Genomic DNA, 14,059 nt, shown 5'->3' on the forward strand with positions numbered 1-14,059 from the left:
GGGATTGCTGGATGATATAGTGACGCTATTTTTTGTTTTGTGAGGAACCTCCATGCTGTTCTTCATAGTGGTTGTACCAATTTTCATTCCCACCAACAGTGTAGGAGTGTTGCCTTTTTTCCACACCCTCACCAGCATTTACTGTTTATAGACTTCTGACCTGTGTGAGATAATATCTCATTGGATTTTCTTTTCTGTAATAATCAGTGATGTTGAGCATCTTTGCATGTGCTTAATTGTGTCTAAATATAATCCGTGGCACCTAAAACTTCTAGAAGAGAACATAGGCAAAACATTATCTGACATAAATCGCAGCAGTATTTTCTTAGATCAGTCTCCCAAGTCAAAAGAAATAAAAGGAAAAATAAACAAGTGGGACCTAATCAAACTAAAAGGCTTTTGCATAGCAAAGGAAGCCATAAAGAAAACAAAAAGACAACCCACAGGATAGGAGAAAATATTTGCAAACAGTGCAACCTGCAAGGGATAATTTCCTAAATACACAAAACAGCTCATCCACCTCAATATCAAAAGACCAAACACCGCAATCAAAAAATGGGCAGAAGACCTAAATAGACATTTTCCCAAAGATGACAAGCTACCCTTTTAGACATCCCTTGCACGGCTTTTATGGCCTCTGTGAATTTAGCCAATTGATCTTGATAATGATTCAAGCAGCAGGCTTTCTTCTTAGGGCTTCCCTTCTCCCCAGAAGCCCAAAGTCGTCATCATCATCCTCATCCTTAGCAGTTTTTTAAATGTAAAATATGTAATCCCTAAGGACTCGGATCTGAACTTTATTTTCTCCTCTCTCTGGCAACTTTGTGAGGGAAATGTCAAGGTTTTGATTACCTCCTTGGATAGAAAAAATGAATTCTAAACGGACAGTGGAAAGCTGTCTGTCCAGATTTTTTTAGGAGAAAGATGATGGGAGATCTTGTGTTAGCAATACTGGCTTTCTCCTTCATCACAAGAACATTCATGTCCAGTTTCCTGATTCCCAGCATTGGTCATTTCTTCTTGAGATCATGCAGGAAATTCTCTATCTGTCCTGCTTGATGACTGAATCTGCCTTTTTGTTTTTCTTACAGGGGGCAGCCTTGAAGTACCTTCCTAGCATCATTAATGATGTCAAACTTGTGTTCGATCCTATTGAACTCAGGTAAATAGCCAAAAACTATTGTTTCTTTAAAAAAAAGTTACTTATTTGGCTGTCTTGGGTCTTAATGGCGGCACTCAAGCCTCTGTGGTTGTGTTACATGGGCTCCAGAAAGCTCGGTCTTAGTTGTTCCACAGCATGTGGGATCTTAGTTGCCCAACCAGGGATTGAACCAGCATCCCCTGCATTGCAAGGCAGATTCTTAACCACTGGATCACCAGGGAAGTTCCTGTTATTTCTTAACAGAAGATGCAACTCCCCTGCTCGGCTTCAGCTTGGACTACTACGCATGCTGTGATTCTTCAAACATGTATGGACACGTGTGGACTGAACACCTTTCTGTGCTCAGTTCTAGGGAGGATAAAGGCCCCTGAGAGAGGTTTGCACTTTCTCCAAAGAAACAAAATGCACAGATATAAAATTAACTATAGGAAAAAAATGCATAATAATATGCTTCCAGCCATACACCTAAGTACCCCAGGAATGCCAGGTCAGATGGTGATTGACACTGGTGTGGAATTAGCCAGAAAAGGCTTTTGCAGAAATTGAGTATAAAGACAGGTCTGCAAAGCAGTGATGGACCTGACTGTTTCGCAGGTTTGGCAGACTCAGTTCCCCAGCTGAGCCCTAGAGTGAATGCAGAATATGGCCTCTCCTTGACTTCTTAGAGACAGACTGTCCGGTCATTGAGGAGAGAATTCCAGGTCAACCTCTCCATGCCCAAATAATCTCCCACGAGAGAGGAAAAGCTTATTCCCTTCAACAAGGCAGGAGAAAACCACTAACTACCCGGGTTTCTCTTCTAGTGTACTCTTCTGCAAATTCATCCAGAGCATCCCTGACAACCACTTAGTTCGCCAGAAACTGAACTGCATGACCAAGATAGTAGAGAGCAATCTTTTCCAGCAGTCGGGTGAGTCTCCAGCAAAAATGGCTGCTTACGGAAATTGTCTTCCTCAGCCAATGCTGCCTTTAAAAAAAAAAAAATTAATTATGTCCTTGTTGAAACTTAAGCACTTCCTGGAAACTGGTTTTAAGGAGAAGGTGAAATCAGTTCAACGTTTCACCTAGCTCCATGAAAGAGCAAAATCATATGTTCTTTAATGTTTAATTCCATAGCGAATGTTGCATTAATTAGCAAACTTTGTCCTCAAAATACAAACCCCAGAAAGCAACAGGCAAGCGGGAAAGATGGTCCTTTTAAACAAATGCATCTCCTTTGACCTAGAAATGGAGTATAATATCAGTAACCAGGGACCAGGGCAGGCAGTGAGTGATACCATGATGTCATGGCATGGGGCAGTGATGCTGTGGGGCGGTGGTACCCTGTGGCAGGGATGCAGTTGATGCTGTGGGGCGGTGGTACCCTGTGGCAGGGATGCAGTGATGCCCCAGGGCAGTGATGGACTTCTTGCTGCTTGTACTTGCTCAGCAGAGCAGGTTGTGCACATTTCTCCTCCACTCTATGCCTAATCATATCACATCAGTGGCAAAAAATTGACCATGGCAGGAGCAGTGGCAGTCACTATAAATCAGAGAGGTTCCGGGGGAGCTGTGGGTGAGCCCGATTACTGTTTTACTGCTGGGAGTGGAGGAGGGCACCGAGGGAAGAAAACTCCTACACTGATAAAAGACTCTTCATTTTGTAACTAGTCAAGCAGGGAGCCATCAAGTGTAAATCACTGCGTTCCTGCCCCAAAGTTGACATGGGAAGGAGGTCCCATACCTGGTCCTTTCCCGGTAAACCCAAGACCTGTCAGGGTGGGCCAGCTGTGGGAGTTGTTTTTGAAGCTACCACCAGGTCAGGGAGTCCCAGTGGGTAATTCATGCTGTATGTATTGGCTGGAGGGTCTGAGGACCACCAGGGTACCTCAGAAGCAGGAAAAGTTGAGTAGGTTGGTGAGAGAACCCTCTTGACTTTGCCCCAGGCTAGTTATGTAACTTCAGATAAACAAAGGACCATCTCGTAAGTCTCAGCTTCTGTTTCTATGGAAGGATGGACTTGTACTAGGTCTAATCAGCAGTGTTTTTTGGCTCTGATATTTTCTAAGCCTTGAAATTTGTGCTCAGACATTTCAGCTGTTTCAAGGACATGGTCAGGGGGAGTGCAGAAAGCTATTGAGTGCTCTTAAGTAGAAAACCTAGTATTAGTCAACCTCTTATTATGCTGTGATAACTTCTGCCTCTAAGGGTGTGGAAAGCATAAATGAGACCATGAAGATTAGGCGTTTGAGCTGAAGAGCAAGGATGCAGTTGATAATTCCAACAGAGGAAGTGGTATCACTGTTCACAGTCGTTTCTGTTCATGCCCAGAATATCTGGACTTATCAGAATAATATTTTATCATCATGAAGTTCCCAGAAAGAAGACATAGTGGAAAGGAAGCACCTTCCTGTATGAAGTCCAAGTATCTGCAAAAGCATGAAAAGAATATCTGTGAAACTCACTGAAATGTGCTGATGAAGCTTAGTGAGCATAGGAATTTTTGAGTATATTGTACCCATTCGGTAGAACATGTCAAAAAATTAAAAGCATATAACTTGCTTAGTATATTAATTTCCTATAACTTAGCTTACAAATATCACATTGGCCTATTTTTTTTTTTTTTTTTGCTGCACCACATGGCTTGTGGGACCTTAGTTTCCTGACCAGGGATCAAACCTGTACACTCTGTGGTGGAAACGCTGAGTCCTAACCACTGGAATGCCAGTGAATCCCTAAGTTGACCTTTTTAAATGTTGTTTTAGTTAAAAAACTTTTTAAGACTTTTAAGACTTTTATTGAACTTGTTATAATAGGGCTTCTGAGGTGTTTTGTTTTGTTTTTTTTCTTTTTTGGCCTTAAGGCATGTGGGATCTTAACTCCCTGATAGGGATTGAATCGACACCCCTCTGCACTGGAAGGCAGCGTCTTCATCACTGCACCTCCAGGGAAGTCCTGGTCTTTTTTTTTTTTTTTTTTAAGTTATATGCCTTTAAAAAAAAAAAAAAAAACCCTCTGTGTTACTCGCTCAGTTGTACCCAGCTCTTTGTGATCCCATGGACTGCAGCCCACCAGACTCCTCTGTCCACGGGATTCTCCAGGCAAGAATACTGGAGTGGGTTGCCATTTCTCCTTCTCAAGGGATCTTCCCAACCCAGGGATTGAACCCTGGTCTTCTGTGTTGCAGGCACACTGTTTACCATCTGAGGCAAAGGAAGCTCCACCCCCGCCCCCCCAAGAAAGCTAGACGTTGTTAAATACTTTATAAACATGGGACTACACACTAGGTGGGATTTCCTTTGCATTTAAGGTCAAGGTAGCGGGCTGAACTTCCATGCCTAAAAATCACATGCTCCTGGGAGCCCCTGCAGGGCTGAGTCCAGAGCTGGGAGCTGGGGGGACAGGCAGAGAGGGCTGTAGGAAGGAGCCAGGCTGTGTGGAGGGGTGCTCGGCAGCTGCTGAGTGGTCTGCCTTCTCGCCCGCAGAGTGCAGGGATGTGCTGCTGGCTCTGCTGATAGACCAGCTCAGCGGCCAGTTGGATGACAACTCCAGCAAGCCTGACCACGAGGCCAGCTCACAGCTTCTCAGCTACCTCCTGGAGGTTCTGGACAGGAAGGATGTGGTGAGTTCAGGAGTCCCTCATGTGGAGCACAGCTCATGCTGGTCCTGTGGCTGGGGACAGGAACAGCTGTGTGGCCCTGCTCATCCCAGGCAGTTGAGAATCTAGGCGGTACCCACTTCAGAGGTGTTTAGAGAGGCTTCTCCTGGCTAGAACCTACCAGGCAAATCTAGGTCTGGGGAGGTCTGCCTGCTATGGGGGCCGCTGCTGGCTGATTTTCCTGGCCAGCCCAGTTTGACCATCACTGAGGTCTCTCTGGGAACTTTTCAGAACCAGAGCTCTGTGTAGGCTTGTAAGGTAGAAACCTCTACCCTCTTGTGCTTTTGGTACCTGATGGCTTGAGCTTCTGAGAAGTTCTCCATATATACTCTCTGATGCTGATCCTTCCTTCTGAAACCTAAATGTTGTTTTCTACTCTTTTTTTTAGATAATATCTCTTTTATTTGGCTGAGCCATGCAGCCTGCAAGATCTTAATTCCAAGGAACTAACCCATTTCCCCTGCAGTGGAAGCTCGGAGCCTTAACCACTGAACCATCAGCATAGTCCCTGGGGGTGGTAATTTAGTCGCTCAGTCGTGTGCAATGCTTTGTAGCCCCATGGACTGTAGCTGCCAGGCTCCTCTGTCCATGGGATTCTCTAGGCAAAAATATTGGAGTGGGTTGCCATTTCCTTCTCCAGGGGATCTTCCTGACCCCAAGGATCAAACCCAGATCTCCTACATAAAGTCCCTAGACATATTTATATGTACAAACTAATTCCCTGTGTCTTCCTATACCATTTCGGCTCATTCCAGGCTCTCATTACTGAAGTTTATTCTTATGCCCCCCCTTTTTTTATAGCCCAGTATTCCCTCCTATTTTCCTATAACTATATCTTCACCTTTCCCCCATTCTTCAGGGTCCAGTTCCATTAAGCACCTCCATAAAGTAGTTGTTGGTACAGTCCTGCCCAAATTCCTGCACTCTACTAGCTGCCTTTATTCTGTCCTTATGTTTTAAGGCTTTTACCATCTTTGAGTTGTAAATTCCACTCACAAACACTCCTTACATAGCTCCTGTGCTCTGGACACTGTGAAAGGTCTGAGTCTTCAGCAGTGAACAAGAGAAGCAAGCCCTCCCCTCATGAAACTGCCCTTCCAGGGGAACCTTTGTATTTTGTTTATTTATATTTAAGCCCCAACCCTCCTGCTGAAGTGTAAATTTGTTAAAGACTCAGAGGGTGCCTGTACACTGGACACACCTGCCGGGGTCTAACATATGGAACTCATGTAAATAGAGGAAAACGCAGTACCCCACAGAGAGGCAGGTTTTATGAGTCGCTTTCATTCGAAGAAATAATAAAAAGCAAGGGGGTACTAATAATACTTGCTGTTTTAATGAAAGTACAGAAATAGCAATGATCTAGTTGTTGGAAGCATTAAGCAGGAGATTCAGACTATCTTTCAAGAAGCAGGTATGGATACTGGCTTTGAAAAGGCGAGTTGAATATTGACAAGTTGGAACTGAAAGAATGTAATATCAAATCACAAGAAGGAAAAAGAAAAACATTCACAAGGCAGTGTTGGGTGTATCAGCCCAGCTAATTCCTATATAGGAACTTTTTTTTTTTTTTGCAGCTATGAATATTGAAGGCTCTTTAAAGTTGAATACTTGCTCATAGATACCTGACAGAGTCAGATTATTAATTCCTTATCTTAGTCTGCTCAAGCTGCTCTAGTAAAATAGCGAAGGCTGTGTGGATTAAAGAATAGATTTATTTCTCATAGTTCTAAGGACTGGAAGTTCAGGGTCACCATGCCGGCATGGCTGGGTCCTGGTGGGGGCCTCCTCCTCGCCTGCAGACAGCCACCTTCTAGCTGTGTCCCCACGTAGCCTTTCCTTGGCAGGACAAGCTCTCAGGTGTCCCTCCTTAAAAGGATACTAACCCATCAATCCCAGCTTTTGTCTTCATGACCTGATTTGCTCCCAAAGCTCCATCTCCAAATACCATCATCTTTAGGGGTTAGAGCTTCAACATAGAAATTTTGAAGGCAAAACTTCAGTTCATAACAATGTCCTTGACTTGAATTTCTTTTTTTTTAACAGAAGATGGCAAGAACTTTGTATATTTGCGTTTTGCTTCCCATTCATGTGCCTAATTTTCCTGGGTGACTTGATCTACTCAGGGTCAGGACCCAGTACCTCATGCTAGTGGGGGTCCTCCAAAAACTGTTTATTGAATCAGCAGCTACAGGGAGCTCTCAGTGAGTCCAGATGATGTAGGTTATTAGGAAGATATTCTTCTGCATCTCCACCTTCATCTTTCAAACGTTAGAACCAATGATATTAAGCAGATTCCTTAATAACATTATGTATCATTCTGCGATGTTTCCCCCTTTTGGATAAGAGACTGTTCTGTAGGCAAGAGCCAGAACGAGATGAAAGAGAAATCTCGACTGTCTAAGGTTTCCTTAAGAAAAGTGAAGCAAGTCAGAAGTGTGTCCATCCATGTGTTTCCTCCTTAGGGCCCCACGGCGAAGCACATACAGCTGGTAATGGAACGGCTGCTGAGAAGGATCAACCGGACCGTGATTGGGATGAGCCGACAGTCTCCCCATATTGTGAGTGTCGTCCAGGGGACCACGCGGACACTGCAGCTTCTCAATGTCCCATCCCACCTACCCAATGAGGGGCTTTGGGGACCAGTGACTTGAGACCAAATTCACATAGGCCCCTCCCATCCCAGTTTCTAGACTGCACTGTTTGTTGGGTGGCATAGCTCCCTCGGGAATTGAATGGGGCCTCGAACTTTAAAGCCTCCCTGGTTGAGTGACTCTTCTTTTCAACTATGAGTAAATCTGATGCTGATTTTTCCTTGAGGGAAAATGATCCAACAGGAAGGTAGAGGAGATGAATGGGGGACAGTTATTAAGGATCTCACTAATACAAAGTGTGTGAATCCATTCTTAAGGAGTCTTACTCAGATGGACGGTGAAACAAAAACCCCCTCTAATATTATACATTACAGCAGAGACCCGCTGAGATATGCAGGCACCTGGGTGGACTGAGAACTCGGGGCCAGCTCTACCTAATGCTCTTTAAATATTTACTTAGTATTTTCTTTAAGCAAAATAAGAGCTTTTGTGAGCAGAAAATTAGAAAATTAGTTTAGCTGACTGCATTCAGCATTTCCTCTTGTATCTCGAGCAGTGTAATTGTAATTCTCAATGTCTGCATGTTTTTTGTGGATCCACTTTCATTAGAATGATAACAGTAATAGTATGTTCAGCCAAAATGATGTTAATAGTAGTGGTTGCTATTAGCTCATTTGTGTGTGTGTGTGCTAGAATTTATCTTGAGCACTTTATATTTCACTGAAAACTCATAGTAAGCTCCATTTTTAAAAAGAGGAAGCATGCAGAAACCTGTACAAGATTACACAACCACCGTGTGATTGAGGTGGACTTTGGCTCCAGACAGCTGTTCTGGAGGCAGCGCCCTGCATGCTGTTAGCCATGCCCCCCGACAGAAGCTTACCAAGTTATGTTCCCAACTAGGCACTTTAGGCACTGTGAGAGAAATTCTGATAAATTCAGTTCTCCCCTTCACATTCTGTTTCCCCTGATGCTTGAAATGCTTATAGATTGGTGCCCTGTATTACCGGGCAGCCCTTTTCATTCAAAGAAAATCTTTTAAAGAACTTGAGATTAGCATGCTTTTAGAAATCTCAGTGTTGGCCTCTTATTCTCCATCTATTATGTCTACTAAATGTCAGGTAAAAGGTACGATGGAGACCAGAGGTAACTGTTGAAAGACGAAGTGGTATCGTCTACATGCATCTTCAAATGGAGCATCTTTTGCTTGCAGTTGTATAAGCTCCATGCGTGTGTACTTAGTTGCTCAGTCATGTCCAACTCTTGGTGACCCTGTGTACTGTAACTCATCAGGCTCCTTTGTCCATAGCCTTCTCCAGGCAAGAATACTGGAGTGGGTCGCCATTTCCAATGAGATTTTAACTAGAGGATAGAAAAAGAACTCTTCTAAATTGCTACTGTAAATAAAAACTATTTATTTCAAAAAAAAATAGGTAGTAAGAAACTGCTATAAGCCAGATATTGGTCTAGACAAGAGAAATACATCAGGAAACAGAACAAAAATCGCCACCTTAGAGAAGCTTACATTCTAGCAAGAGTAACAATAAAAAAATAAGTGCAGAATATTAGAAGGAGATAAGTGCTGTGGAGGGAAAAAACATTGAGTGGAATAAGGGGATTCAGGGTCATAGAGTTACAAATTTATGTAAGGTGGTTAAGAATGGCTTTTTAGGGACTTCTTGGTGGTCCAGCAGTTGAGACTCCACAAATGCAGAGGATGTGGGTTCGATCCCTGGTTGGGGAACTAAGATCCCACGTGCTACATAGTAGGACCAAAAGAAAAAAAAAAGAGTGGCTTTCCTGGGAATTCCCTGGTGGTCCAGTGGTGGTTAGGACTGGGAGCTTTCACTGCCTGGGGCCTGGGTTCCATCCCTGGTCAGGGAACTAAGATCCCACAAACCTCAGGACATGCCCCCCGCCCAAAAATACCTTTCCCAAGAAGGTAAAATTTGGACAAACACTTTAACGAAGGCCTGGAGAAATAAATAGCATTAGGTGCTGATGGTAATGCAAACTGTATACTCGTTTGGCAATAAATATCAAACCCTTAATACAATAAATTTACATTGCTTTTTAATTAGAAAAATAAACTTCTTTTTAAACAAGAGATGTAAGGCATTCATCCAGAGAGAGGTGACCATGGATAGTCTTTTATTGTTTTTGTATGTAGGAAGTTATTCTCTCCATCCCAGGAACAGCTAGGTTTTCCTCTCCTCTGTGCCAAATTCATTTAAATTTGTATTGTTTTCATATATATGAATACAGGCAGATTCTGCCTTGGGTACTTATCCTTAGGCTAGAAAATTAAGTCTGTGACTCAAATATGATTGGACTAGGGGAAAGCCAGTTGAATATGTAATTCCTGGCCTCAAAAATGGAAATGATGGTAATCACCTAATTATCCAGACCAGGGATGGCCCTAGTGGTAAAGAATCCAGTTGTCAGTGTAAGAGATGCAGGTTCCATCCCTGAGTCTGGAAGATTCCCTGGAGTAGGAAACAGCAACCCGCTCCAGTATTCTTGCCTGGAAAATTCTGTGGACAGAGGAGCCTGGAGGGCTACCATCCATGGGACCTCAAAGAATCGGACACAGCTGAGGGACTGAATACACATCTAATTATCCAATCCCTTTCTTCAGACCAGGTCCACAGTTAACATAGCTTAACATGCAAGAATCACTGACCAAAGGACTCCAGAGCTGGAGACATGACACTGAAGTGGTCCAGCAGGGAGCTCTCCGTTCCTGTCCTCTCCTCTGCTTCTCTACTCAGTTGTATTACTTCTCTTTCTCCTCTTGTTGTCCTCCAAGCTCAAATTTATTTAAATGATCTAAATATTTCTGGCATTTCTCTCTGGATGTCTCTACTACCCATCTTTCTCAACAAGCAACTCAGCATCTACAAGTCGTTTCAGCTTCACTAGTCATCTAGCTGAGATCTCAGAGTCAGTATCCCCTGACCTACAGGATTTCAGAGGTCAGAGCTGACAACAGGATGAATGAAGCCCTCCACTCGAACCTGGAAGGAGCTACAAAGCACATGCCTTTAGATCTTTAGTATTCAGTATGTTTCCAGCATGCTGGGGTCTCTGCATACTTACTTGGGTTGAGAAAACCAAAGACCGTGCACCCACATCTTGCTTTGTCTGTTGGTGGTCTCAGAAGCTGGGACTTGTTGTTTTCCGTCTCCTTACAGGGGAGTTTTGTTGCTTGCATGATTGCCGTCCTGCAGCAGATGGATGACAGCCACTACAGCCACTACATCAGCACTTTCAAAACCAGACAAGACATCGTTGTAAGTGGTCTTCACTGCGTCCTGCTCACTTTAAGACTTTTCATATTTTGACAGAACTGAGCATCGGTTCTGTGTGGGTTCTCTTCCCACACATCTCTAATGCTGTGTGGCTTTGCACAGTGATTGTAAGAGGGAGAGTGTTTCTCTGCCATAAGCTTTAAAGAAGAGTACTGTGTATGTGGGCTTCCCAAGTGGCTCAGTGGTAAAGAGTCCGCGTGCCAGTCCAGGAGATGCAAGAGACGTGTTCCATCCCTGGGTCGGGAAGATCCCCTGGAGAAGGAAATGGCAACCTGCTCCAGTATTCTTGCATGGGAAGTCCCATGGACAGAGGAGCCTGATGGGCTGCAGTTCATGGGGTCACAAAAGAGTTGAACACAACTGAGTAACTAAAGAAGAGTTCATATACCAATAGGTCCTCATGGAGACACTGAAGTTTCTTTGATTTAGAGAGACCCTGTACTTAGGAACATTTGGCTGACCTTTTTTGCTCTCAGAAGAGGACAGTGTCTCATTTTCAGGGACAGGAGTCACGCTTGCAAGGATTTTAGGAGACAGAGATGTGCATGGTCTTCTGAGATGTGGTGGATGTCATCCTTTCCAGTAGTTCTGGGAAGGGAAACAAAAAGAGGTAGCACCTGCCCCATGTAACATTTGTAAGTTATCTTTAGTTGAAAATATTCCATTCTCTTTTGTTCTAAACAAAATTGTTCTCTTAATAGTTTACTATTAACCATACAGCCAAAGGTAGCTTAAGAAGCTAAGTTAGGTCTCCAGCGGCTTCCCCATGATTCTTCCTTCAGGGAACTGTTAATGGCTATTAAACATCCCTGAAAGTGGAAATTCCCTGATGGTCCAGTGGTTAGGACTCTGCGCTTTCATTGCTGTAGTCTGAGTTCAATTCCTGGTCAGGGAACTAAGATCCTGCATAAAACAAAACAAAACATTATCCCTGAAGTTATCATCCTGTCTTGTGAAGCAATGGGCTGGTTATGGAGCTGGATTAATAGTTGAGGTCTCAGTAGACGAGACTTCCTTTGGGTAACTTCCATCATTCGTGCATATTCTTGTCTTGTCTTCTTTATGCTCTCAGTTGTCCACTTTCTGCCCTTTTTATATGGATAGCATGCGGCCAGTACTCCCAAGGATACCCAGCTCTTTCCCTGCCAGTCACTCTCCTTTCTGTGAGGTCTACATGATGGAAAAACATAACAAAGAATTGGAGAGAAAGTTGCTGTTGTTCTGTCTCCAAGTCATGTCTGAATCTGCTACCGAATGGACTGTAACATGCCAGGCTCCCCTCTCCTCCACTGTCTCCCGGAGTTTGCTCAAGTTCATGTCTATTGAGTCAGTACTGTATTTTATTATTGGTTGTAATCGATCCAGTGGTGAACTCTCAGAATACTGTCTTGGAACAGTACCACAATAAGGTATTGTGGCTTAGTCTGGAGACCTATGTGGACTTCCACTTCGACCATGCTTTCGCAGGCAGGCTGGTACAGGAGTCCATAGTCGTCTGTAGCTGTGCTTCCAGAAATCTGGGCAAGAGAATCCCAGGGGAGAGGAGAGGGGTTGAGAGGTGGAAGCTGAGGGTGGCGGTGTTTCTCCTCAGCAGGCAGATGGTGCAGTGTGTTTAAGAACACAGGCTTTGGAATACCGGGATCTGGGTTTGAATTCTGAATTCTATTCTGCTTCCCTCTGCGAAATTTTGGACAAGCTCTTTAACCTCACTGAACCTCGGCTTCCTCATATATAAGATGGTACCTACCTGGGGAGGGGAGGGGATTAATGTGAGTACTTTTTAAAAAAACAACTTTATTGAGATATAATTCACATTCCATACAATTCACCCACTTAAAGCATACAATTCATTGCTGTTTAGTATATTCACAGCATTTTGCAGCTGTCACAAGTCTGTATTTCCATAATATTTTCATCACTCCAAAAAATAAATGCTTAATGTACCTACTGATGAATGGAATGGACATATGGAAAATGCCTTTGTACCTGACAAGTGTTAATACCTATGAGAACCAACTACATATAATAATAATTATGATGTTATACTATAACTATATATAATATTTTATTATTCTGTAAGATAAAATTAATATAAAAATAGTGACTTCTTGGGACTTCCTTGGAGGTTCAGTGGTTAGGACTCTGTATTCCCATGCAGGGGACACAGGTTCCATCCCTCATCAGGGAACTAAGTAAGATCCCATATGCTGCACTTTGCAGCCACAGGGGGGAAAGAAAGGACATTTTTTCAGATTTCCTTTGAAAGCAGGTAGAATAAAGACGTTTATAGTAAGTTCAAACTCCGGGCAATTTGGCTCCATTAAGTAACCAAAAAAAAATCCAGAAAAAACTCTAAACTCAGGTTTAACCTCTGTTTTCTAGGTCAGTGTGAACTTTTCCCCCAGCATCATCTAATTAAAAAAGGATTATTGCCCCCAAGGAACCAGTGGTCATTAGTGGGAGAACTGCTGGGTCCAGCTAGGCCTTTCAACCTTCAGTGGACCCTCCTTTCTCTCTGTCCTGCTGCTTCTGAAGAAACCACTTGAAGGACGCTGGGAAGCGGTAGAGAAAGGGAGGCCTGGGGAGATCTGTGAGCTGCCCTTCTTATGCCATGACTGTTCACAGTTCACTGAGAGCACCTGGGGCTGAACGTAGAGTCGGTGTCAGAAGCAGATAACCAGCATTTTACATCCTCGTTTCACAAACCATGAGCTCCTGTTGACTTGAGGGAAAAAAAAGTTAATGGAATAGTTAGTAAGTAATGGGTGCACTTAAAATGTATGATGAAAAATTGAAAAACTTGTGCACTAGGGCTAAGATGTGAGAATGGAAGGTAGAAACGATCTGGTCTGCACTGAACCAGAAGGAAGATTGCAAAGCACAGACTTCCGGCCTGTTGTTGTTCCTGATCCTTCGCTGTTTGGCCTCCGAAGTGCGCTGGGTAGCCATCAGGACTAGGCTCTCTGAGGGATATTGTTAGAAATAGAACCCAGGCCCCCTGCCTCCACAGCCCCGCGTTCTTTCTGTGCTTGCTGAAACTGCACGGTTTAGTGCCAGAGAAATTGGACTGGGTTTTCAGCTCAGGAATCTGAGTGGAAAATGTCTAAATTTAACTAACTAATAAATTTAAAAGCTTTCCAAACTTTTAAGCGCTGATTTTTCGCCTGATTTTTCTTTCTCTGAGTTAGCCGCCTTGTGAGTAGAATAGCTGTTTTCTCGATCCTGGGCTTTTGTTATTTAGTTGTCACAGTCATCAGGGTCCACTGCTGACATCTCTTTGTAAGGAGCGTTTAGGACCCTTCTCCCCAGGCTACCCATGGAAGCATTCCTGGAATAGGAAGAATCCTGACTCTGC

General features: G+C 43.6%; 1 protein-coding gene across 5 annotated transcripts in view; it reads left to right on the top strand.

Moving 5' to 3' along the window:
• Positions 1–14,059, top strand: part of DOCK5 (dedicator of cytokinesis 5) — a 278,155-nt gene that overhangs the window by 199,627 nt on the left and 64,469 nt on the right. For 4 of the 5 annotated variants that reach the window (XR_008199821.1, XM_052645001.1, XM_052645003.1 and 1 more), the window contains 5 exons: positions 1,092–1,162; positions 1,966–2,072; positions 4,627–4,763; positions 7,265–7,360; positions 10,588–10,686. Coding sequence is in view for 4 of the 5 variants with exons in the window: in XM_052645001.1 (XP_052500961.1) it covers positions 1,092–1,162; positions 1,966–2,072; positions 4,627–4,763; positions 7,265–7,360; positions 10,588–10,686 (510 nt within the window). In the remaining variant the exon portion in view is untranslated. The remainder of the gene's footprint in view (positions 1–1,091; positions 1,163–1,965; positions 2,073–4,626; positions 4,764–7,264; positions 7,361–10,587; positions 10,687–14,059) is intronic. The other variant, XM_052645002.1, reaches the window with a different exon arrangement.

Source organism: Budorcas taxicolor, chromosome 8, assembly GCF_023091745.1.
Source record: "Budorcas taxicolor isolate Tak-1 chromosome 8, Takin1.1, whole genome shotgun sequence".
NCBI classification, from domain to species: Eukaryota; Metazoa; Chordata; class Mammalia; order Artiodactyla; family Bovidae; genus Budorcas; species Budorcas taxicolor.